The sequence below is a fragment of the Mesoplodon mirus genome (genome assembly GCF_964341445.2).
Source record: "Mesoplodon mirus genome assembly, chromosome: 12".
Lineage (NCBI taxonomy): Eukaryota > Metazoa > Chordata > Mammalia > Artiodactyla > Ziphiidae > Mesoplodon > Mesoplodon mirus.
In genome coordinates, this window is record NC_138988.1 from 3,906,064 (window position 1) to 3,932,596 (window position 26,533).

Genomic DNA, 26,533 nt, shown 5'->3' on the forward strand with positions numbered 1-26,533 from the left:
TGCAGGACAGCCCAGCAGACTCAATCCCCGCAGCCACGGTCAGACAGACAGCCCTCTCCCCTGCCCACCGGCCAGGTGTCCCACGCGTGCCCTCCCTCCAAGCTCTGGGTCTGGGAGTGGCTGTCCCAGGCTTCGCCATCCAGGCCCCTCTCTGGGTGGCAGTTCCAGAGGGATCAGAGGGCTCGGCCCCGCCACTCTGCCTACTGGTCCCCGTTACTCACCCGCCTCTCCAGGGGTCTCCCGGCTGAGCCCACACAGCATGTCTGCTCTTGTCTCCCCGGTGCCACTGACTCCCTTGGGAGCCAGGGAGGGGCTATGGGAGGGGAGCTCAGAGCTCCCACTGGCTGGGCAAGAGTCCACCCACTGCAGCGGGCGGCTCTCTGCTTAAAGGGGACACGGCCCTTGTCACAGCTGATCCTTGGATGGGGTTCAACACACCCCCCCCCAGCCTGAGTCTGGGCAGGGGTCTTTGAAGATGGCAGGCCTCCCCCAGGGTCCCCAGGCAGACAGACCCCTGAGGCCAGCTCTGCCCCTAACTCGCCCTGGGTGTTTGGTAAACAATTGCCTCCCAGCCCAGACTCAGTGTTTCTACCTGGAAAAGAGGAAGAGGGCCTTCCAAACTTTTTTTTTTTCTTTTTTTAAGTAGCAGATTCCAACAGAATCTTGCACAGAACTCCCAGGACATAAGCCAGATAAAACGCAGCCGTGGAACGACGCCAGGGTGTGTCTCAGTTTAGAAATCCTTGCACTCAGAGTCCCCTGGGCCCTTCCACTGAAGTTCCAGCTACCTCTCCCAGGCCTCGGTTTCCTTTCCTGTAAGGTGGGACTTGGGGAAGATCAGCCCAGCAGCCTGTTATCCAGAGCATCCCCCAGCTCTGTGGGAAAACAGAGCAAGCTGTGCGTCCCGGGTTGATGGGCAGGGGCAGCTGATCACAACTCCAGCCCCAGCTGGGCCTCAGCCCGGCACACTCCTAGCTTCCTCCGCACTAGCTCAGGATGACCCTGACGGACACCCAGGGCCCCTCCTCCAGCTCTCTAGCTGTTCCTGCTCTCCACCCACCAGTGCGTGTTGGTACCAGCTGAGAGCCAGACACCGCAGAGGTGCTGGGGAGGAGGATGGGTGATAGTGACTCGGGGTGTCAACAGCCTGTACAACTAACTACTTATTGCATCCAGCTGAACGCGGCAGAGAACGAGACAGATAAGGTCCCAGCTCCCATGGAAGCTCTCAGATGCATGGGAACAAGGGGGCTCAAATTCACCTCTGTCCTGCAGCAAATGGGAGGGTGCAGACCCGTGGTTAAGGACCAGGGACTGCATCTGAGTTTATTCCTCAGTGGGGAGTCCAGCCCACAGTTCCCGGGCTGCCCATGCTGGCTCCTGCCAGCCCCAATAACAGCACATTCAGAACAATCCAGGCTCTGAGTATGGGGTGGGGTCACTTGTACGCCTGTATCCACAGGTCATATTCCTTGCCCCCCTCCCAAGGGTGCCTTCCTCTTCGGATGACTTTAGGTATGTCTCAGGGGCAGGGGCCCTTGGGCCAGTAGTGAGGCCAAAGGTCAGAGAGAGATGCAAAGGTCTCAGCCATGGGAGGGATGGTGAGCACTGGGTCAGACAGGGGGGACCTGAATTGGGAGGCATTTGCTGGGAGAATCGGGCCAGGCAGGAAGGGAGTGCAGTGTGGTCCACGGTGCCCTGAAATGGTCACAACGAGGCTGTTGATGAAGACCCTGACAATCCCCAGGGCACTGAGAGCCACCCTGGAGCAGTCCCAGCTCCATACCAGGCAGGAAGGGACACGGCTCTTAACAGGCCCTCGCCCTCTTTCCCCCCATTTACAGCCCCTTCAGGGAGGAGGGCTGTGTGGTGCACAGACCTTTGGAGTTCCATCCAGCCCCTCTCGTAGAAAATATTTGCTCTCTGTACAGACGCATTTAAATGAGCGATTAAGACGGAAGATCCAAAACCTTGCCGTGGTTCTGTCTCTCTCGCTGCTCCTTTGGAATTTACTTTTGTGGACGAGAAGCTCCTGGAAAGGTCATGCCATGGGTTATGGGAGAGCTTCCACGCAACGTTTCTCTGAGCACCTGCTGTGCCAGGCAGTGGGGACTGAGACACCAGGAGACAGGCGAGGATCAGCATCTTCCCTCTGTCCTCTGTTCCTGTCAGCCTGCCAAGCACATGTTCACTTCACTCATTTTATCCAAAAGTGGGTTTGGAAGCAACTGTTGGTCCATTCTGGAACAAGGTAGGGTTTAAATAAATATTTGGCACAGAAAGGTTAACTGACTTGCCCAAGGTCACCCAGCTGTAAGTGTGGAGCCAGGTTCACACCTAAGAGGTCTGTTCTTAAAGGCGCTGCTATGTGCCTCTCAAGATAAAGGGGTCTGGGAGTGCAGATGAGGGGCAATCAGCTCTGTCGGGGGTCCACCGAGGAGGTGTTTTTGAGCCTGACTTTGAAGGATGGGAAGGAAGGTGCCATGAACACAGTCCCAAGTGACAAGTGAGGAAGAGACCAGGCAGGAGATGCAGCTGAAGCCAGGCCACAGGCGGCCTGGCCACACTCGTTCCCCCAGGTGCCGGGGGCTCCTCAGCAATGCTGGCTCTCAGGCCCCACCCGGACCTGCTGAATGAGAACCTGCATTTTCACCAGCTCCCCAGAGGATGCATACGAAGTTTAAGAAATGCTGCATTATGGGTTTGGCTTTCATCCTGCAGGCAACGGGAACCACAGATGGTTGTAGAGCAAGGGTGTGAGAGGCTCTGCAAGGACCTCAGCCACAGAGCATCTCTGAGGGAGAAGGGAGGAGGGCCTGGGAACGAGCAGCAAGAGCCCCTTCTGGGAGCCGAGAGTGGGTGAGGCTGCTGCTGGGCCCTGCTCCAAGCACGACCCCTCTCGTCCAATGCGGCCAAACCTTGGGGAAGTAGAGGGAAAGGGGGACAGGTTGCTGGGCCTGCACTGTGGCTAGAAGCCAGGTTTGCTAGGGGCCCGGCCTACCAGCAGCTCCTGGTCACAGAGGGGTCTACATTTCCAACACTATGGATGACAGTGACGGGGACTGGGCTGCCTGGGGAAGGTGGCAGGGCCACTGAGCTGATAGGCAGCCCCTCCATGGTCAGGAGAGGCCCTGACACCTCCATGTCCTCAGGTTTTATGAGACAATTGAAAGATGGATTGCTGTATGACCTGGGGCATGTGTCCAAACCTCTCTGGGCCTCAGCTTCCTTAGCTGCACAATGGGAATAACAAAAGCACCACCTTCTAGGGTTAGGGAGTCCACATATTGGGTCAGGAAGCATTTATCCATCCACTTTCCTGCCAAGAGTCTCACACCAATGCCTTGGATGGATCCAGGCCAGAAAGGCAGAACTTCAAGGTAGATGAGCACACTGGCCAGATGCACCCAGGTTCAAACCCCAGCGCTGCCACCCAAGAACCTTGTCATTCCGGGCAACTCACTTCTTTCTGCCTGAGCCTCTGCTTCCCAGCCCGTGAGGCGTGAGGGCGAAGAGACCTCGGAAGGTCTGCCCAGCACACACTCCTGCCCTCTTCCCCACATGCGGCCAGGCCTGCAGGGCCTTCTCAGAGTATCTTAATGGGAAGCCACTGGCACCATTGCTGAGCGCGCTGTCCTCACACTGCAGGACACCAGCAACCCTGGCCCCCGCGCCCCCAGGGGTAGTGACCCCCACAAGTGGGAACCGACCCCATGCTGCACAGATGGGAAAACCGAGACTCAGAGAGGACGGTGTCTGAGGCCCCCCAGAGCAGAGAGGGGCCTGGACCCTGGCCTCTTTCCTTCCTCTCAGGTCCCAGGGCTGGTTAGTCATAAGCACAGCAGACTGCCAGGGACCCTGAGTGACAACCGGAAATGAAGTCTGGGTGGGAAGGACGCAGAGATGGCAATTCGATAACAAGAGATAAACCCTTTGTTGTTGTTCTGCTGCTTCTCCCTTCGTCCCTTCCTCCCTCCCTCCCTCCCTCCTCACACCACCCCGAGGGCCAGGCCAGGACAATCCCTTCCCTCTCCTGGTTGTAAGACATTCCCATAAGGTGGGCACTGTTGCCCCCATTTTACAGACGGGGACACTGAAACCCAGTCTGTGATGCCACCAGCCACAGGTGAGGGCCATGAGGTGACCCCGCCTTAGGGGGTGCTGTTTGGCTGTGGCCCCCCACTCTGCCAAGCTGCCCCATAGCCCCAGCCCCATGGCCCGTCACCTGACTTCAGGGGTAATGCCACACCAGTGGGCTGCACCTGGGCTAGGCCCCCAGGCCCACATCTGCCAGTTCCCAGGGCCCTTCACCGAGGCTTTCCTCCGGCCCTGGAGGGCACAGGGGCAGGCAGGGCCATGGGGTCGCAGGGGGCTGCAAGAGCAAAGAACAACAGGCTGTGTGCAGAGACCAGGGAAGGGCAAGGCTCGGGGGGGGGGGGCGGGTGAGAGGAACCACAGCTGGTTCTTTACACAGAACCTCTGTACCAGGCTGTGTTCTCAGCATTTTAAACGTATCTTCTCATTGCATCCCCACCTCAGAGACGAGGAAACAGGGGCCCAGAGAGGTGAAGCCACTTGCTCTTAGTCACACAGAGTGTGAGGTATGAGCAGGGATTTAAGCCCAGGCCCTGCTGACGCCATCTACACAAGCACCCCATCCACAGCCCCCTGAGAAATGCGCACTCACGGATACAGGAAGAAAGAGGGGACTGCTGGGCGGCGGGGTCCCCAAGCTGCTGCTCCTGGGGAGTCTCTCTAAATCCTCTGACTAGGGAGGGCCAAGGGGACACAGGCCCAGGCCTGGCCACAGATGGGGCAGCTCCTTGGGGCTCCCTCTTGGTCTCCACGCTTGACACTTGCAATGGCTTCCCTCCTGGAGGAGAAACATGGGGCCATAACCGTGCAGGGGGCCTCTCTGAGCCTCAGGTCCCTTCTCTTAATGATGAAGATGTCTGTCCTCACAGGGTTTTGTTTAGAAACTCGGTGAATAAACAAAACGCCTGAAAAACTGTAGCGCGCAGGGCCCGTGGAGGTGGTCAGTGTGAACACAGCCTTGCCCTACCTCTCTGGTCACTCAGTCACACAGAACCACCCACTACCTGCCAGAAACTAAGCTGGGCACGAGGTTTCCAAGTGGGCAAAGCAGATGTAGAGCCTGCCTCTCGGGCTGCTGGTCTAGGAGAGGGACAGAGATCAAAGGAGAAAAACCTGCAAATACAGATAAGTCATCGAGACGGTGCGGAGGGCGAGGGGGGCCAGGACAACATGAGGTGGGGGGTCGGGGAGCCTCTCAGAGGAGGTGTCTCTAGGCTGAGACAGGATGGGAAGGAGCCAAGGGCAGCTGCAGGAAGAAGTCTCCAGGCGAGCGTGGGCTGTCTGGGGAGCAGGAGGAGGAGAGAAGTCGGGATTCTGCTCCAGATGCAGCACCAGGGGAGACACTGGAGGGTTTTAAACTGGGTCCTGTGTGATCTGACTTGTTTCCAAATGGCAGCAGGAGGGGATGGGCTGCAAGGGTCCGGACGGCATGGGGGGACCAGAGGCAGGGCGGGTGGGCCAAGCACCTCAGGGGCAGGAGACCTGGAAGCCAATTTTCTCTGTGCCTCAGGCCTGTCCCTTCCTGCTCTGAGTCTGTTTCCCTTCTGATGACGATGGCCAGCAGTGCGAGTTTGGGGACCTGCCAGGGTTAGAGGTCAGAAGCATGGAGTCAGGATGCATCGTGATGCAAAACAAGAAGAAAAAGGAAAACAGGGATGACGAACAGGCAGGGCACCAGGCGTGAAGGAAATGGCCCCAAATTCATGCAGAGCCGCTCCACTCACTGGCAAGCAGAGAAGTGAAGGGGAAATGATGCTTCTCCCACTTGACTCTTCAGGGCGGCAAACATGAGAAATGCAGGCAAGACCAGGTGCTGGTGAGCATCGCGGACATGGAGAGGCAGGGGCACTTCTGGGGGGGGGGTAAACTGAGGCAGCCATGAGCGAGCCAGCGCCCTCCCTCCTGGTAGTTATCCTTGGGTGACTCCCCCCAAGGATCCCTAAGGGGCGGGAATAGGAATGTCATTGGTGAAGATGACCTGCATCTCCATCCTGGGGGAGGGGACAGGTAACATGATAGCCACACCCCATGGAGGACAACCCAGATGAGAAGCACAGCCTTGTGAATAGGTTTAGAGACACAGTTCGAGTTACAGGGAGAAAGGAAGGGGGGAGGAGGAAGGTGAAGGGGCGGGGAGAAGGGAGGGAGGACAGAGCAGGGAAGAGAGGAGGCAGGGAGAGGGCAGGAAAGAATATTTCCCTGTACTATCACTTATGTAAACTAAAAACATACATAAAGCACTACATATACCGTAACGGCACATACATGTGTAAAGATCTGTTTCACAGAGTGATGGCTTCGAGGGAGGTAACTGGGAGGCGGGGGGTAGGGCATGAAGGAGGCAAAATAAGATAAAACAGCCAGAGCAGGTGCCAGCTGGCTCAGGACCATGTGTGCCACACACTGAGGAATTCAGCTCACCCCCCAGAGCCTGGGATTAAAAATAAAAAATAAATAATTGCCTTGAATGGCATGTTAAGAAGTCGAAGCTCTCTCCTGAGGATACTGGGGAGCCATGGAAGGGTTTAGAGGGAGGGAGGAATGATGACAGCTAAGTTTCTTAGAAAAATAACTGAACTGGGTGCTGAGAGAGCCCCTGGGTGGGGCTGGGGGCCTTGGCTGACCTCAGTCAACCTCAGCCACCCTCCTCCCCACGGGGACCACTCAGACTCTGCCCACCTGCCCTCTTGGTGCCTGAGCAAAACGGGAAAATAAATGGGCAGGCTGTCAGGGCTCAGCCCCGTCACGCGTCCTCACCTCAGGGTGCCAAAGACACCATGGCAGTGCCCTCCCCAACCCCCCCACACGTCCAGCCCTAGAAAGAACCCGGGGCTGGGGGTCAAGAGACCCAGGTTCAAGGCCCAGCTACTGCCCACACAGGACCAACTCTGTGCCAAGAACATTACACATGATGCAGAACACCAGTGTCTCTTGTGGAAAGGACTACACTCAACAAGGATTCACCATGAGCCCAAACAAAACAAAGGGGGCCAAAGAGTCAGGCCACTCAGGGAGGCATCAGGGAAAGCTGCCCGGAGGAGGTGGTGTCTAAGCTAAGTCTTGATGGACATAGGAACCAAACCCTCCAAGATGATGCAGGGAGGGAATTCCAGGCAGAGGGGCAGCCTGGGCAAAGGGTGAGAGGGGGAAGGTGCGAAGTATGGTAGGGAGAGGCACCAGTCCGCATGGCTGGGGTCGGAGGTCCCGCAGGAGCAGGTGGGCTGGGCAGGCAAGGGGGTGGGTCCTGACAGATGGAGACCTGCTTCGGGGAAGAGAATGCACTGAATGGGGCGTCCCGGCACTGTGGCCGCCTCATGGATGACATTTAAGGAGGGGCGGGCTCTCCTGAGCCCCCTCGATGAGATGCGGGCAGGGTGACACATGGAGGGCCTGGGCAGCCACATGACTGAGCTGTCAGGAGCAGGGCAGGAAGGGTGCACACAGGAGCCTGAGGACAGCAACGCCCCCTCGCGGCTCGTGATCGATGAGGCTTTGGGAGCGGCAGGTGCAGCCCTCACTCATCCTGTGCCCTCGGCATCCAAGTGGAGCAGGAGGTTGGACTCAGGTTCAGCCTGTGGCCAACACTGTCCCTGGACTCCCACTACCCACCCTCTTGATCAAGCATTACCCTTTGGGGCTTCCCTGGTGGCGCAGTGGTTAAGAATCCGCCTGCCGATGCAGGGGACAAGGGTTTGATCCCTGATCTGGGAAGATCCCACATGCTGCAGAGTAACTAAGCCCATGCTCCACAGCTACTGAGCCTGTGGTCTAGAGCCCGCAGGCCACAACCACTGAGCCCACATGCCTACAGCCCGTGCTCCACAACGAGAGAAGCCACCACAGTGAGAAGCCCGCAAGCAGCAACGAAGACCCAATGCAGCCAAAACAATAATTATAATAAATAATTTGTTTTTAAAAAGCATTACCCTCTATGTGTAAATGCCCTAGAAAAAGGGTATTTACACAGGTTTTACCACTTTATTGAGTACAGTGTCTCACGGAATCTTTCAAGAGCCCTCTGAGGTAGGCATTGCTGCTCCTGTCTTACAGAGGGAAAACTGAGGCCCAGAGAGGGGAAGGGACTTGGCCAAGGCCCCCAGCTAAGATGGGCTGAGGGTCAGATCGTCAGACTCAGGTGCTCCCTCCTTGGGTCCTTTACATGGGCTCCTCCTTCTTCCTGGAACCCCCTTCCCCCTACATCCTTAGAGCCTGACTGAAATGCCACCTCCACCAAGAAGGCTGCCCTGACCACACCAGGGGGGTCCCCTTTACCCTCTCCCAGCCTTTCCTCCAATGCATTTGCTCACCTGTCCTTTTCCACCAAAGAGGGGACCCTCAACTGTCTTGCTCATTGATTTTGACCCTATGCCCAGGGCTGGGCCTCACACACAGTAAGCGCTAAATAAGTGTTTGCCGAATGAATGAATGAGAAATAAATGATGACTATACATCACCTCTGGATTGCTATACTGGAAAGAAACCAATAATTCATCCCTCTTCAATCTGATGCAGGAATCCTTTCTGCTGTCTGGTAGAGTTTGCATACCTCCACAAACAGGGAGCTCACCACCTCATGAGCAGCCCACCCTATTCCTGAACAGTCATGAGGATGGGAGTCACTCCATTATCCTAAGCTGGAGCCTGTCTCCCTGTGGCTCCTCCAGGCCCCTGCCCCAGGACCAGCCTGCAGAGACTCAGCGGCCATGCCTGGACCCAGGTCATGGCCTCTGAGCCCTGGAGGGAGAGGCCACAGTTCAGAGTCTGGATGTGGCTCCAGTGGGGTCCCATCAGCTCCCCTCCCACCTTGAGGCCCTCTCCTGGGTGTGTGGCTGGAAAGAGCAGGTGGCCATCCAAACCGCCCCCCACCCCAAGTCTGGGGCCAGGCTCTTTAATCCACTCTGGACATCAGTGTGTTTTTAACTTCCAGTGGCATTTGCTTCAGTCCCATGAGGCTGGCACAATCACCTCTTTTTACAGACGAGGAAACTGGAGTCCAGAGGGGTAGGAGACAAGAACCTGGTGTCTGGCTCCAAAGCCTTAATCCCAGCCCAACAGACACACATTCTCAAAAGCCCTTTGTGTGATAGTCTTATTTTTTGTCTTCCTGGTGCACTACTTGAAAGAGAACCCTGCAGTTGTGGACTCATTAGTGGTAGAAACTCAAGCAGGGAGAGAATTTGGGAAGGCCCATCCAAGGAGCCCGTACAGCCCAGCTGAGACTATACCAATGAGATCCAGGCAGGAGGACCCCACTGGTGGAGGTGGGGGGCAGGGGCTGCAGGGCTGGGGTGGGCCCTGGCAGAGGCCACTTATTTGAGGACAAGGCTTGACCCTGAGATTTCTGGGCCAGCGCCTGCTACCTGAGGCACCCCACGTTCCACGGCCCCCTCAGCACCATTTAGGAAGAATCCTTGGAAGGTCACCAACCGGTGTCCAAAACTGGCCACCCTCCTCTGCAGCCTCGTCTCCCTCCATTCCCAGCACCCTGAGCCCATTCCCACCTCCAAGCCTTCACACTCTCAGGAACCCAAGAATGCGCTGGCCCTAATCCCTCTGCCTGGCCAAATCCTGCAAGTCCCCCAGGGTCGCCCACTGTCACCTCCTGGGGGATACTCCAGCTGGTTGGTGTCCCATCTGCGTTTCCAAAGCCCTCGGGCATCCCTCAGTCCCACTGTCAACTCCCCCCGACATCCCCCTCTGCCTTGCCCTCCCATCCCCGGATAAGCCTGACTCCTAAGTGGTGATGAACATTCCACGTTGCCAGCACCGCCCCTTCCAGCAGTGGCAGCATGGGGGCCTGAGAGGGGACCCTGGGTTCAGGTCCTATCTCCACCCCTGACTGGCTGGGTGACCTTGAACAAAACTGGCCTCAACCTTCTCATGTATAAAATGGGGGTACATGCGTGGGCTGGGGCAGGAGCAGGACCTGTAGTCTCTGGGGGCTGCTTCAGCTCCAACCTTGCCAGCCTGGGACACCCTCACCTCCGTCCCCAGCTTGGGCTCCAAACGACCCAAACCTCAAACAAACTTTCCTCAACAGACTATTTTGCAAATGGGGTACCAAGGCTCAGTGAGGGGCAGGGACTGTCCTCAAGGTTACCTGCAGGGACCCTAGCTGCCCCAGTTGTGTGGCTGTAAGAGGTTGCTGGGTAGGTGCCTGCTCCCCTTGTCCGCTCACACATCTGCTTATGAGTCGCCGTCACCTCGGCCAAGTCAGCGAAATGCAGGGGCTGGAGAGACAAGGTCAGCCGAAGGACAGTGATGGGCGGATGGGAGGGAGGGTGAGGAGGCTTCGAGCTACGGGACAGCAGGGTGGGGGCACACAAGGGAAACTGAGGGGCAATTCCCAGGAGGCGCGGGGAACTGCTCCAGGACGACGGAGAGGGCGGTTATCCATTCAGCCCTGTCTGACAGATGTTCTTTCTGCTCCATCAGCCTGTCTCCCCAGGGAGGAGACAGGACCGGCAGCCTTCACAATTATCTGGGCAATTAAGACAGGCAGATGATCCTGCTGGACTGAACATTCAAGCCGACGAACGGACACGATGCTGGGACATTGGCTGACAAGATCAGCACTGGTGCTGGTGGATGACATGGCTGCTCAGCCTGGAGGGGGAACCCTGGGTGACCCCATCGCTGTTTCTGCAGGGCTGTCCTGGGGCAGGGGGAGGAGAGGGAGGGCGGATAACCTTGGGGGAGCCTGGGGAAGACAGACCAGTAGCTACACGTTGGGAACGCAACAGAGGGGTCCCCTGCTCCTGGTGGGGAGGCCAGATAACTGACCACTGAGAAACACGCCCGTGGTGAGATGTTTGGACTTGGAAGTCAGAAGGCCTGGGTGGGTGGGTGGGAGGGGCGGGGCCGGTGCACAGACTCCACCATTTCCTTCCTGGCTGTGTGACCTTGGAAAGTTGGAAAGTCACTTCCTCTTTAAGCCTCAGTTTCCTCGCCTGTAAAATGGGGCGATTTAGTTCATAGCTCACAGGACTGTTGTGAGGATGAGAAAGTACACATGAAGTACTTAGCATAGCACCTGGCAAACAACAAGTGCTTAATAAACGCTTGGGAAACAAAGAACAGGTCCAGAGGTTCACTCCAGGCTGCTGGGATTCCAGGAATTATTCCAGGGATGAGAGTTTACCCTTGGCTCCTTGATAAAGGGAGAAGCCCCGGGGTCTCTAGACACCATAGCTGATCTGAAATTCTGGTGTTCCCAGCATCAAGGAAGGCGGAGGCTGGGGAAGTGGTTGCTGTCTAGGCACTGGTGGGAGGAGGCTCGTTTCCACATGAGAGTCAGATCTGAGACCCCAATGCAGCTGCCGCAGTGTGAGAAATGCCGGGAGCCGGATGTGGAGGAGAGAGGCAGACAGAGGAGAGTCTCATTACGGAAGGGAAGGAAGGAGTGAATAATTCATCACAGATGTGCGCCGCGGAGTGGGGGCAGAAGGAGAAAGCTTGGGAGGGCCCGCAGGAGGCCGCACTCAGCCGGCGGGGGATTACTATCCTGAAAGCCTCATCACTGGGCTTCCCTGGTGGCGCAGTGGTTAAGAATCCGCCTGCCAATGCAGGGGACACGGGTTTGATCCCTGGTCTGGGAAGATCCCACATGCCGCGGAGCAACTAAGCCCGTGCGCCACAACTACTGAGCCCGTGTGCCACAACGACTGAAGCCTGCACGCCTAGAGCCCGTGCTCCACAGCAAAAGAAGCCACCACAATGAGAAGCCCGCACACCGCAACGAAGAGTAGCCCCCGCTCACCGCAACTACAGAAAGCCCGCGCGCAGCAATGAGGACACAACGCAGCCAAAAATAAATAAATAAATTAAAAAAGAAAAAAAAAAAAAAGCTCGTCATCCCTAAACTGCCCGCGGCTCCTCTAGAAGCACAGGGGCCAGACCGGAGGCCCCTCACCCACCCTGCTCCAGCCTTGTCAGCCTGGGGACACCCAACACGTCCATCGTCCCAGGGCCTTTGCGCTGGCTGTGGCCTCTGCCAGCCGCATTCTTCCCCTGGATAGCCACCTGGCTCCCTCTTCCACCTCCGTCAGGGCTTCGTGCTAATGTCACCTTCTCAGTGTGGCCTTCCCTCAACACCCCATTTGAAACTGTACCCCACTACTCACACACCCCATGCCCTCTCCCTGCCTCATCTTTCTTCACAGCATGTGTCACTACCAAATAAGGGAAATATATTACCCTTATTCGTCTTGCCCCTTGGCTGTCGCTCCTCCTAGAAGGTCAGCTCCACGAGGGCAGGGATTTTTGTCCATCTTGTTCCCTGTTGTACCCTCGTGGCCTTGAACAGTACCTGGCACGTAACAGGTGCTCAGTAGGTATCCTTTGAATGAGTGGATGGCACAGGGTATTCTCCTGCCTCAACAAACATCGACTGAGCCCTAGCTCCTCACCTCTCACCTGGACCCCAGCCCAGTCTCTCCCCGTATCCCTGCCTATGGTCAGCACAGCAGCCAGAGCCCATTCTAACACTCAGAACTGTCCTCCACTCCCTGCTGCTCACGGGCCTTCCATGGCTCCCACTGCCCCCAGGACAAAGTCCAAGCTCCACGGTCTCCCACCTCCTCTGCCCTGGCTCCCTTCTGTGCCAAACCCTTCATGCTGGCCAAAGTCAGCTGACCGCTTCTCTAAGTCAGATCTTTTAAACCTCCAGGCATTGGTACAAGCTGTTCCCTTTGCCTAAAAGCTCTCTTCCTCCCTTAGTTGCCTGGAAAACTCCTACTCATCCTTAAAGACCCTGCTCTGGGAGCTTCCCCTGACCTCTCACAAGCAAAATCATTGCTTCCTTCTCCAGGCACCAACGGGACTCTGTCTGCCCACCCCCCTGATGCCCTGACATCATCTACAAGTCGTTTCTCCCCAGGTCTGAGCCCTTTGGGTCAGGAACTGCAGGTGGTCCCCTTCTGGTGCTCTGACACCTAGCACTTTGAAAGTATCATCTCAGTGTTCCTCCCAGCCACTCAGTATTAATCCCATTTCACAGATGGGAAACCAGAGGCCCAGAGAGGTGAAGGCACATGCCCTGGTGGCACAGCTGGGACTTACACCCGGCCACTGGCTCCAGGACCTGTGTATCCTGCCTTGCTCACATCAGCATGCATCAAATTAAATCTCTCACTCTTTGAATTGAATGTAACCATTTTATGCCTCCAGAGGCCCAAGCTTAGCTCAGGGTGCAGCACTTGGGTGTTAGAGTCGGTCCAGCTCTGCAGGCTCCTCCCCTCCTCAAGCCTCTGCTTCCCCACTGTCCAGATGTGGAAAAAAAGGCCACTGTCAGGACTGAAGTGGGCAAGGGGTGGCCACTGAGTGTCCAGCACTGCGGAGGCGCTCCCATTGCTGTGTGCACACAGCAGGGGCTCCCTCGGCCTCTTGGGCTGTGGCAGAAATTGGGGGGCCAGCCAGTCTGCACCCCTCTCTCCAGTTCCAGCCCCAGGCAGGAAGCACTGCTCCTCAATTTAAGCAAAGCCTCAAATCCCAGTCTGGGGGACACGGGAGAGGTTGCGGATAGCTATGGGGCCCAGGGACCCCCCCCACTTAAGCAGTCACAGGGTGAGGAACTTGGGGGTCTTACCCAGAAAAGATGGAAAACAGGAAGGTTTGTCTATTAAAAAATATGGGCTGGAAGTGGGAAGATGTGTCCTCACGCATTAAAAAAAATACTTTGGCAAAGAAGAAGAAACACCTCCCCTACCCCCAGCCTCTTGAATCCCTCTCCTCTGAGAATTCCCATTTTATCTATTTATTTTTTATTATTATTATTATTTTTTTGGCCACTGTGCAGCATGCAGGATCTTAGCTCCCCGACCAGGAACTGAACCTGTGCCCCTGCAATGGACACGCAGAGTCTTAACCACTGGACCAGCAGGGAAGTCCCGATAAATCCCATTTTAAATGGATGTGCAGGCTCACTATATGGGCGAACAAGGTCCCTGTGCTTCCCTTCGAGCCCCCCTAAAGGAGTGGAGAGATGCCATAGTACCCGGCAGCCATCAGCACACAGTGTGCCCTCACAGTCAGGCCGTGCTCCCTTCTGCTTTCTTTGCTTCTTTCCTGTTAGAGGCTTGCTGGTCCCACACACAACCAGCCTGGGCTCCGTGTGTTTGTGGGGTGGGGGCGGAGGGCTGAGGGGGAAGAGGAAGCTGAGCCGCCGATGGGAAGATGAAAATCAAGATTACCAGTCCCTGTCCCAATCTTTCCTAATCGTCACTGCAATCGTGGGAGGGTGGCTTGTCTTGGGTACATTTTACCAATGAGGAAACTGAGGTTCTGAGTGAGCCACACAGGAGGAAAGAGCCAGGGGCACGATTTGAATCTAGGTCTGTGGGGGAAAATACAAGCACTTCCTGAATCTCCAAGACCCAGAACCTGATTCACGGCATGTAGTTGGCTGTTCTCCAAATCCTGGGGAACACTCAAATCAGAAGCAGGTCAGACTATCCCTGCATGTGTCTGTCTATCCCTCCAGCATGGAAGGATTCCACTGGGTTCTCTGGGGCTGTGGACCTGAACAGGAGGATAGCAGTCTTGATGGGGGACGGGACTTCTCCCTTGGGGACAGTCCCAGCACAGGGGTCCCTGGGAAGCCCCAAGGGAAATACTGTTCCTAACGCTCTCCAGGCATCAGCTACTCTGTCCCCAGGGAAGGGGCTTCCAGGGACCTCTGGGATGTCAGACCACCAGCTGTGCGTGGCCAGTGCAGGGTCTAGAACCCTCTGTCATCCCACAGACCTTGCTACCTCTTGACCACTCCTGAAGCAGCCCTTCCCCCCATGTAGGTCCCTCGGTGTCTAGAAAATGCTCATGGCAGTTATAAGAATTGGCTTGAGAAAACCTCTGGATGTCAGCTGTGTGGCCATGGGCAAGTTACTTAACCTCTATGTGCCTCAGTTTCCCCCGTGTACATTCAGGATAAGGACAGGGCCGACCTTGCAGGGCTTTTGTGAGGAATTAATGAGTTAGCACAATGCCTGGCACACAGTGGCACTGAATTAATGTCAGTTACTCTTGTTCTTATGAACAGTACAATTACTCTTAGTTCTGAGGCCTGAAGCATAGAGGCTGCGAACCCACCACCTCCCACCACCCCATGCTGCAGATGAGACCGCAGCACAGGGAGGCCACAGCTGAGACCTGGGGTCACAGGGCCTGGAGGCCTGGACTCCCTGCTCTAGACACTCCTCCCTCCCCCCACTCCCACCACAGCCTCGCCTCCTTCAGAAGCCCCCTTCTGGGGCTCAGGCACCCAGGTCCGAGTCCTGCATTTGCCCACGGCCCCCTGCCCCAGCTCCCCACCTCGCCCTACACACACACACACACACACACACACACACACACACGCACACACGCACGCACGCACGCCAGTGCTGCTCCAGCTCCACCCGGACAGCCCCATGCCCTGAATCAGGAGAAAAGGAAAGGCCACCAGGGACATGCCATGTGAGGGGGCGATGAAGGAGATGGTGGCAAAGAAAAGTAGAGAGCAAGGGAGACAGTCACAGAGAGAGCAGGAGAGGACAGACAGAGACAGGGACAAAAAGAGCAAGACAGAGCAGGAGAGAAGACAAGGAGCAGAGAGGTCGGCTCAGAGGCAGAGAGGTGGAGGGAGGAGAGAGGGAACCAGACAAAGAGAGACAGAAAGAGACAGAGGTGGAGGGAAAGATGAAGAGACGGAGTTAGAGAGACTCAGACAGACAAAGAGATGGAGACATGGGGAAACGGCCAGGGCAGAGAAAGGAGTCACATGCACAGATTCAGGGACAGAGACCCAGAACCCAGCGGCACACAGGCAGATAGGGTCGAGGCGGAGCAAGGGGTAACAGGGCGGGGAGGGGAAGCCGGGACTCCCCAGGGCCCCTCGGCCACCGCCCTTCATCCGGACCCCGGTCCAGCCCCAGACCCCGGGGCGCCGTACCTTTGGGCCGCCGCCTCACCACGCCCAGCCGCCACTTGAGCGACACGGCCAGCATCACGCTGCCTGCCCTTGGGGCCCAGGGCCCGGCTGCTCGAGCCGCCCGGTGCTGCTCCGCTTTCCTCGGAGCTGCCTGCGCTACTGGCAGAGGCTGGGCGCTCCCTGCTCCGCCCTCCCCAGTTGCTAAAATAGATAATCCTCCCCGGAGCCAGCAGCGGTGGCATCAGTAGGGCCCTTCCTCCCCCACAGCCCCGGCCTGGGGAGTGCGGTTCCCGGCTCCCGGCTGTACCAGACCCTGTGGTAAACCTCCACCGCCCTGACCTGGTCCTCTTCCTCCCAAAGTGCTCGCCTCGCCCACCCCTTCTTTTGCCAAAAATCTGCCAATCCCCCTCCCTCCACCCTAGGCTGGGCTGTTTGATGCCCCCAGGCCTTTGCACTGCAGGCCCTCCCCCTGGAACGCTCCTCCTCTCCAGCTTGACGCCTTGAATTTCCCTGCACAAGGAGGCTTGCTCAGCCTTCAGAGATCCCTGCCTGCTAGAGTCCTCGCCAGCTGGGTCTCAGTAATGCTTTTCATACTAGGTTGAGATTGACCCCCTCCAAGCCTGGAAGCCCCTGCAGACAAGGACAGGGTCCCCTGAGGTCAGCACAGGCATCTCAGGGGCCATCAGTGTAGAATGTTGAGTCCGAGGCCCTCCCGCTTCACCCCCAATTGCCACACTTACCCTGGTTTGTAACACAGGATAATGAGAGAATCCCCACCCAAGTGGCTGGGTGGGTGGAGTCGATGGATACCTATGAGTGCTCCAGGCATCCAGCAAGTGCTCAATAAATGCATCTGGCGTCCCTTCCTGTCTCACACACAGCTAGCCTCCTTTCTGATCCCCCCCTACCCCCCACCCCCCTGCCTAGCCCCTGAGGTGGGTAGGACAAGCAGCATTACACTCAGAGACAGGCAGGGGGCTCAGGGTCACGGAGCAGATGCGTGGTAGAGGTGGACTGGATGCTAGGCTCTGGTCCCTCCCCACCAGGGCAGCTCATGCTTCCTGGTCCTTTCTCCAAACCACTGAGGCCCCAACAATGGATCAGGCCACAGAACACCTTCACGGGGAGGGCCAGATACCCTCTCGGGAATCACAGGGCCACACAAATCAGAGTTCGTGCTTGAACCAGCAGCTGGGTCTCCATTCAGAAAGTCGGAGGTTTCTCCCACACGTAGACTTCCTGCCAATCCCTGTCACTCTGCAATAATCCTACCTCCAGGCCTTGGCCCTGTGTTCAGCAAGGTGCAGGATCCCTACTATGGACGGAGTGCAGGGCAATTTCAAGTAAACAGATCCAGCAGTTACTGGAAATGAATTACACAGTGAGACACTGATTCCCTCCTCACTGATCTCCCAGTCCTTCTGAGTCCACCCAGGAGTCTCCATTTGGTTCTGTCACACCATAATGCCTCCCTGAAGTTTGCAGATCAACCTGTTTTAACAAAGAGAGCAGGCCCTAGGCTCAGAGTGCCTCCCCAGCGTGGATTCCGGCCATATGCATCGCAAGACTCTTGCTGGCAGAGGTCGGGCTTGGGAAAGCCCTGCTGGGGCGACTCAGTGAGGCCAGCGTTCCTGGGTCCTTTCCACTGAGTCCAGTGAGGAATTCTGTCCCTTCATCCTTACGGTGAGGGTGACAGAGGCCACTAGGGGGCAGCCCAGAAAGATGGAAGCGGGCAGCTGAGAGAAATCACACAGCTCCTTCCCGAGACACGAGACAGGGTGTGGGCCACCCCCATCCCAAACCTACCCACTCCACTGCAAGCCCTCCCAAGGGAAGGGAGGCCCGGCGTCTCGCTGAACAGCAAATCTCCAAGAGAGCTGTGCAGAGTGAGGGGAGAAACCAGAGAACACGAGCCTTCGAGGATGGGCAGGCCTGAGTTTGAATCCTGACTCAGTGTGCCCCACTGAGCTTCAGTTGACTTGTTTCCCAACTCTTCCCAAGTTCAAAGTGCCGTGGGTTGTCTCCATCTAGAGGGGCACAGGATCCACACAGAAGTCACGCAAGTCCAACCACTCGGAACTGATTTGGGAGGTGGCTCCCTGGGTGCCAGAAGACCCAGGTCCTACCAAGAAGCTCCCTGGCACTGTGTCAGGTGCTAGCCAAGGAGCAGAGCGAGGAGGACGTGGTCCCTGTCCTCTAAGAGCTCCCAGCTGAGGAAGTTTGCCCACCTGAACCCTGGGGACAAGAATCTGCACTGCATGATGATTCTACATATTGGAGCATCTGTATACAGTAGGTGCTCAACGCTCACCTCCTCTCCCCACGCGCAGTCCAGCTTCTCCTCTAGACCATGAGCTCTCCAAGAACTGGCATCTGCACGGACCCCTGCTCTTTCTGCCTCCTGTTCCCTCTTCTTCTGGCAGCATCATCCCACTTTCCTGGGGGAGCTGCTCCTCCGCTGCATTCAGGCTGGGTGGAGCTCAGCCACCCAACTCCAGGAGGGCCCTTGACCCAGAGCCTACAAACCAGCACACTCCCAGCCCGGCCACGGTGATGGGCTCAGGGACAAGCACACAACCCAAGTCAACCCAGTGAGAGACAATCCTGGGACTCAACTAAACGCCTGGGAAGGGGAATTCTGTCCACCGCGGGGTGCAGGGAAGTGGCGTCATGCTGGAGCTGCTAGTGGCCACTGTGACACCAAAACAGAATGGGGGTGGTGAGAATGATCACATCCTGATGATGAGGTCACCTCAGCACCTGGAGCCCACCGTGCCTCATGTCAGTAATATCCCTTTTCTGTTACTGTAGCCAATAAATTCCCTTCTTTGCTTAAGCCAGTTGAGTTGGGTTTTTGGTAACGTGGACCCCCAAAGAGTTTCCTCATCTCAGGTTCCAGTGCAGAACAGGGGCTCAGCAAATGCAGAATGAATGAATGAATGAACGAACAAGTAAACAGAACACAGATTGATATGCTCCTCAAACTCTGCCGTTAGTGGTGGTCCCAAATCCTGGACTTGAGTTGAAGGAGGCCACAGCTGGATGATGGGTTCCTTGCTGGCACAGGAGTCCTGACTGGCAGGGCTTGAGAAGGGAGATTGGGGGTTCTGGTTTCCAGCCATCGAGAGCTTGCCTGTTATCTGAGCTTCACCTGCCAGGTGCTCCACTCCGTGCTCCCCAGATTTTCACAGGGCTCCTTCTGCAGAAATGGTAGCTTCAGGGAGAGTGTGGGAGAGCACACGACCCCCTCAAGGAGATGAGACCAGGGATGAAACAGCAGATCAGCCCAGGCAGGGAGCCAGGAGGCCTGAGTCCAGGTCCCAGCCAGCCCTGGGCTACAGGGTAGCCCCAAGCAAGTCCCTGCTGTTCTCTGGCTTCATGGGCTATAGTCCATGGTCTTCCCTGGGTTCACCCTCCCTGTGAGTCTCACTTCCTCTGCCCCAAGGCCCGGAGATGTTCCTACCATCACGTAAGGTCACTCAGCCACTGAGGCAGCCAGGTCAGGATTCAAACACAGGGCCATCTGACTTCCTCCAAAATGAGGTGACAGAGCCCAGGAGATGGGCTAAGAGAAGGAAACCAATCACAGAGGGATCCAGGCCGGGCTCCACCCTGGATTCTGCTTTTCCATCCCTGCCTCAGCCTCACAGAGCCCCAGAGGCCACGGGTTGTTGCCACCCCCACCTGCTTCCTGAAACAAATTAGCATCTCATCAGACATACCTTTCATCTTCTCAGCCTGGCCCTTTCTTCCCCAGGGGCCAAGTGGTGTGACATTTCTGCCACCCAGCTCTGCTGATCTGAATAAGACAGAGGCCCCCAGGCTCTACAGGTGGAGGACAGGGGGTGGGGGCAGACCTCTCTTAACCACTTCTCCAGGCTTCGGGAGGGACAGGACAATGGCCATCCATCCATCCATCCATTCACTCTTTCAACAAATGTTTTTTGTTTGGTTGGTTGGTTTTTTAAAAAATTATTTTATTTATTTTTGGCTGCTTTGGGTCTTCGTTGCTGCGCGCAGGTTTCTCTAGTTGCGTCGAGCGGGGACTGCTCTTCGTTGTGGTGTGCAGGCTCCTCACTGCGGGGGCTTCTCTTGTTGCACGGGCTCTGGGGCCGCGGGCTTCAGTAGTTGTGGCGCATGGGCTTAGTTGCTCTGTGGCATGTGGGATCTTCCTGGACCAGGGCTCGAACCCATGTCCCCTGCATTAGCAGGCAGATTCCTAACCACTGCACCACCAGGGAAGCCCCTCAACAAATGCTTTATTAAGTGCCTTCTGTATGCCAGACTGGGAGGTACAGCCACAAACAGAACCAAGCCTTCACAGTGCTGATATTCTAGTGGGAAGACAGAGTCGATGACCAATTAAGAATCAAGTAAATGTCACAGGATGTTAGAAGGTGAAATATGCTAGAAATAAATGGAGCAGAGTGAGGGGTATCTGAGCACAGAGGGAGATGTTGTCAGTTCTAAAGGGGGTAGTCTCCTCAGAACCCAGACGGTGGTCTCTAAATACCTTTTACTAAAAGGGTCCCCAGGGCTCCTCTGAGAAGAGGCTGATTCCGGGACTGGTGAAGGGAATGTACAAGATGAGCCTGGCATATCTTGTGCTGCCATAAAGTAAGGACATGCTTGAAGGCTGATGGGGAGGGTTGAAAGGACACAGAAGCCAGCTTGAAGGGCTCCCACTGGCCACATGTGGGCCAAGTTGAGCATCAGAAAGAATAATGACTGCAAAACTGTAAAAATCCATGTGTTCAATATTCTCAAAAGAAAGAAAAACCTCCTTGGTTCCATTGGAGGTAGTCCAGGCACCAACTGAGTATTCTATAAGCAGAAAATGCAGGTAAAGAATGAAGCATTTATCCTGTCTTCCTGTATGAACAGTATTTTAGGGAAACCTAATAAGGGAAAGTCATTCTTTATAGAAGAACCACTGCAAATAGGTGCAGAAGAAATAACAGAATTGGAAATCCTAGTGAAATAAAGGATCCAGCATTGGACATCAATGGAATGTTGAACAGAACTATATGACACAGGGACCAGGCAGACTGCACTTGAACCCCTGGACTGATCTTAGCATCACCAAAAGTGGAACATTCTGGCACATGTGCGTCTTGATAGGATGTGGAAGGAAGCCCAGAGCACCGCCTGTGACATAGCCTTGCCTGCAAAATCGGACCTGAATTAAATCCAGCTCTAGATCCAAATCCCAGTGGACAGAAAGTACAGGGGACAGAAGAATGTATGAATGACACCGTGAGGCCATTCCACAGGACAAATGACAGTCTTTGCCAACAAATAATTAGAATGGAAAAAGAGGGAGAAGGCACTGTTACAGATTAAGAGAGATTTGAGAGACCGATCAACCAAATGCAGTTCTAGGACCTTGGCTGGATCCTGATTTGAAAAAACCAAGTGTGAAAAGACATTTTGGGAGACAACGGGGGAAACTGCACAGGGACTGAATAGGAGGCAAGATTAAAAAATATGGTGAATTCTGTTGGGTTGATGGTGTTATTTTAATTATATATATAAAAAAAGTCTTTATCTGTTGGAGATACAGATGAAAGAAAAAAAGTTCACGATTTGCCCTTAAAATGCCTCAGGGGTATTCCTGGGTTATATGTGCCATTTATAAGTAAATGAAACATTGAAATATAAAATAAAAAGAAATAGGGGGGTCCTAAAAGGCCTCACTTAGTGGGGGGCATTTGAAGAAAGGCTGAAAAGAAGGAGGGGATCATGGGGGGTTCTCCAGCAGGGAGGGGCCAGAGACAGCCTGAAGTATCCAAGGAGGAGGGGGTGCACCAGGGGGTAGAGGGGGTGTGAAGCTGGGTCTCCTAAGGACTCTGGCTTTTCCTCTGGGGAAGGTAGGAGCCACTGCAGTGTACCGAGCAGAGGAGGGATGTGGCCTGACCTGTGATTTAACAGCATCCTCTAGCTGCTGGAGGGAGAAGGGACACCAGGTGGCGAGGGTGTAGGTAGGGAGACCGGGGAGGGGGTCCCTGCACAAGTTGGGGGAGGGCCAAGGGTCTCTGGCCTGAGGTGGGGACAGAGGAAGTGAAGAGATGGGTGGAATCTGGTTTCTTTTTTTTTTTTTTTTTTTTTAGTTTCTGCTTTATAACAAAGTGAATCAGTCATACATATACATCTGTTCCCACATCCCTTCCCTCATGCATCTCCCTCCCTCCCACCCTCCCCATCCCACCCCTCCAGGCGGTCACAAAGCACCGAGCTGATCTCCCTGTGCTCTGCGGCTGCTTCCCACTATCTATCTACCTTATGTTTGGTAGTGTATATATGTCCATGCCTCTCTTTCGCTTTGTCACAGCTTACCCTTCCCCCTCCCCATATCCTCAAGTCCATTCTCAAGTAGGTCTGTGTCTTTATTCCCGTTTTACCCCTAGGTTTCTTTTGAAAGTCACAAAGCCTTTGTCTGCCAGGGTTAAACATTTGCAGAACGGGAAACAGTCTTAGGAGTGTGAGCCCTGGGGTCCAAAAGGCCTGGCTCAGAGGCCAGCTCTCCCCCTATACTCTCGTGTGGTTGCTTCCCCACTCTGGGCCTCAGTTTCCCCATCAGTATAATGAGGAGGATGATTAAGAACTCAGACAATCATTATGCTGCTCTGTGGAGACAAAGGAGGTGAAAATGTCCTGCAAGCTGGTAAGGGCTGGGCATGCGTTGCCGAGAGGGAAACAGCCTTTATTGGGCACCTACAAGGTGCCAGGCATAGAGTTCAGGGCTCCGAAGGCATCAAGCCTCACCTTATGACAAGTGATATCACCTGGGGAGCTTAAAACAACTATGGCTGAATCAGAAACATTTCGGGTGCCAGGATGGAGAATCGCTGTCTCATTGCCACCCTGTAACAAAGTCAGGGCACGGGTTTTCAGACAGGGAAAGTGACTGCTCCAGCATCACACAGCTTCCAAGTGGCAGAGGAGGGATTTCCAACACAACCCAGCCTACTACCCTCTCTGCCCATCCCCTGCCGTCCACCCTCATCAGAGCCGTTCTGAGCAGAAGCAGCCCCATGGGAGGCTCAAAGGCCACCAGGCGAGCAGCTTATCCATCTGATGGTCCTGAAACTTTCCTGAGCCAGAAACAAAATGCCATCAAGTATTTTCCGAGTGGGCCAGGATGGCTGTCCGACAGGTGCACCAACAGGGCCACCTGCCAGGAAACAGGTGGCATATGCCTGTTAATAGTCCTGGCACCGCCTTCACAGCACAATAATTAGGAGCAAACGCCTGGGCAGGCACACTGAGTATGCAGATTAAGTCGTGGGGCCCTTGGGTGGAGGTGACGGAAAGGCTGCAATTATAGTAGGTCCCATGTGCCACAGGGGCTCCCCACTAGGCACGCCTGCACCCACGCCTTCCCCACTCTGACCCCCAGGCCTCTTGCCCACTGAGTCCCCAGGAGGGGACGGCCTGGAGCGGGGAGGTTTAGAGTCCAACAGCACTGGGTTCAAATCCTGCACTTCGCTCATCCATGCAGTGGGTATGACATCGCCCAAGCATCCCATGGTTGTAACAGCTTCACGAAATAACGCAGGTCTGGGGCTGGCCAGGGCTCTGTGAAAGGAACCTGCCTTATTATTACATTCCAGGCGTTTGCTCTCATACTACAGTTTCCTTGTCTGAAAAATTGGGATCAAAATAACTAAAGTTTGAGTTTCCCTCTGCGGTAGACACTCCCCAGCTTTTGCATACAGCAACCCCCCACCATGACCCCATGACGTGGAGCTATGATTAGTCCCATGTACCTGGTAGAGACCTAGGCGCATGGAGCAGGGCGGAGGGCCAGGGGTGCGTGGCTCTGAGCCCGAAGCCCATAGCTAGGCTCCGGGCCCACCCTCACACCCACTCCGCTGTTCCTTCCAAACACAGCTGCCTCTGTTGTGGTCCCTGCAAGAGTGTGTGGGTGCGTGTGATTAAATACAGCAAATGTGGCAAAATGAGGACCAGGGGCACAGCCCACACCAGGGCCTGGGCGAGCTTCCAGCCTCTGTGCCCTTCCCACCTTGTTTTCTACCGTGTGGCCGTCCCTGCAGGTGGGCAGCTCTGGGGCCTGAGCTTAGAGGCAGACCAGGGCAGGGCCGTCCAGGGTTCTGACCAGCCGTGTGACCCTGGGCTCCACCTCCCCTCGGCCATCGTGGGGCTATCACCCGGCATTTCGGGAGGTTTGGAAGGCTCGCCTGGGTCTGCCCGTCTGCTTTAAGTGGACACAAGGCTGCAGGGTGGACAACACCACAGCCTGGGGGAGCCAGTGGGAGGCCCCCGGAGGGAGCCATGTCCAAGCATCACCCTTCCTGGGGTGGCCTGCAGGTCTGTATCCCCCAGCCAGGCACACAGAAGACCAGGAGCCCTCACAACACTTTGCTGGGTACAAGCACAGGGGCTTGCACCCATCCACCTCATCACCGGCACAGTCCCCATCCTGCTGTGCATTTCACCCCAAATCCCCAACGTCAAGCACAGAAAAAGGAGGAGGCCCAGGGTTGCATAGCTCGTTAGTGGCAGCTACAGACTGAATGCCTGCGTCCCCCCAGGATTCTTATTAGGAGGTGGAGCCTTCAGGAGATGATTGTCATGAATGGGATTAGTGCTCTTATAAAAGAGACCCCAGAGAGGTCCCTTATTGCTCCCCCTGCGAGAGGACACAGCAAGAAGGCGCCAGCTATGGAAGTGGGCCCTCACCAGAACCTGACCACAATGGTGCCTTGATCTTGGACTTCCAGCCTCTAGAACTGTGAGAAATACATTTCTGGCGTTCATAAGCTACCCAGTCAGGGTATTTTGTTAACAGCAGTCGGAATGAACTAAGACAGTGGCACAAGTGGGGTCAGAAATACCAATGCCTGTTACCCTGCCCCAACCCCTGCAGGCAGCACCCACACGCTCCAGCACCCAGAGGTGGCCCTGCTGGGGTCCCAGAAAGAAAGGGAGAATGTGTCCCAAGGGAGCCCTCTGGGCTCTCCTCAGAGAGACTGGCCCAGCTGCAGGATGGCCCTATCTGTCCACTTGTCCTCAGGGCAGCAGAGTCAGCGATCTAGACTAAGTCTTGGGATTCTGGCCATTCAAACAAGACACCAGTGTAGGAATCAGAGCCCAGGCCAGTAGGAAACAGGGTGATAGCCCACGAGGGCACAGAGCTCCCAAGGATGGGGACACAAAGCCACACAACCACAGGAGACTGGATAATCGTCCATGAAGGCACACTAGATTGAAACCCTGGAGCCCCAGAATGTTAGTCTCACGGAGCTCCAGGATGGTGGGTCCAGAACCACAGAGCACTTATCATGGGACCACACCACACTGGGACCTGACCACAGGCCCCTGGAACAGCAGCAGACAGTGTCAGAGTTACAGACACAGAAGCCACAGTGGTGAGTGAACCCAAGCTACAAGTCATCAGATTTAGGGTAGGGACAGGGTAGAGGATGGCATAGTGGGACCCCAGGCCATGTCCAAAGTGACAGCATGAGTTATTGGTTTCTTGCCAAGCAGACTATAATCTTCCAAAAGTTCCCTTCCACAGCCCCTGACCCCTCCAACCTTGCCCTCAGTCCCACCAAACTCTTCTTCCCAGGACTTTGGGTGAGAGAGGCAGTCACATGGCCACTGTGTGACCTGGGACAAGTTCCTGTCTGCTCTGGGCCATTTCCCCCACTGTAAAATTAGGGAGTTGGTCCTCTCTGAGGGTCAGTTCACCACAAGTAATCTATGAAATGATCATCACTCTTCTCTCCCTTTGGATAAGCTTCTGTGGTTCCCAAAGGACCTCATTTGAATGAATGAATGAATGAGTGAATGAATGAATGGACAAGGCACCCTCCTGAAGTCTGACCACTGCGCTTATCTGGGCTCACCTCCTGTGCCCCTGGATCTCAGCCTCTACTGTCTGTCCCCTAGATAAACCATGTCCTTCTGCTTTTCTCCTTCATTTACTGCACAGCCATCTCCTTGGAAGGCCTCCTCTCCACCTTCCTAAATCCCCTAGACTCTGCTGGCCTATTCATGGGTCACCTCCCCCAGGAAGCCCTCCCTGACTCCTCTGGCCCTGGCTAACTTCTCTACCCGCAATGCTGGAACAACTGAACACTCTCGGGACCCCACAGCTCCCTCCCCCACCCATGTCCAGCCGTCAGCTTCGCTCTCCTGGAGAGCAACAGCAGCCTCCTCAAAGATCTCCCTGCCTCCACCCCCACCTTCCCTAACCCACACTCCTCATGGCAGTCAGAAATCAGATCTCATGTTTCCCCTGTTTATACCCTCCCATGGCTCCCAGGACACTAGATGAAACCCAAATTCCTCAAAAGGCCTACAGGGCCCCATGTGATTGGTCCCCCGTGACCCCTGGCCTCATCTCTTGCCACTCCCTTCACACTGGCCTCCCCCCCCAACCCTGTTTCTCAACCACAGGGCCTTTGCACCTGCTGTGCCCTCTGCCTGGAACACACCCCATCCCTACCCTTCACTCCCGCTGTCTGCACAGCTCCCTCCCTCCCTTAGGTCCTCATTCAAAAA

General features: G+C 55.7%; 1 protein-coding gene across 3 annotated transcripts in view; it reads right to left on the bottom strand.

Annotated features, from left to right (window-relative positions):
• Positions 1-26,533, bottom strand: part of GRIP2 (glutamate receptor interacting protein 2) — a gene marked incomplete at its 5' end in the record, with an annotated part of 132,609 nt that overhangs the window by 75,733 nt on the left and 30,343 nt on the right. The window contains one exon of one of the 3 annotated variants that reach the window (XM_082638705.1): positions 16,022-16,076. The exons of 1 other annotated variant lie outside the window; for it this stretch is intronic. In XM_082638705.1, the coding sequence (XP_082494831.1) occupies positions 16,022-16,076 (55 nt within the window). Of the gene's footprint in view, positions 1-221; positions 262-16,021; positions 16,077-26,533 lie in introns of those variants that run through there. One more of the 3 variants, XM_082638707.1, reaches the window with a different exon arrangement.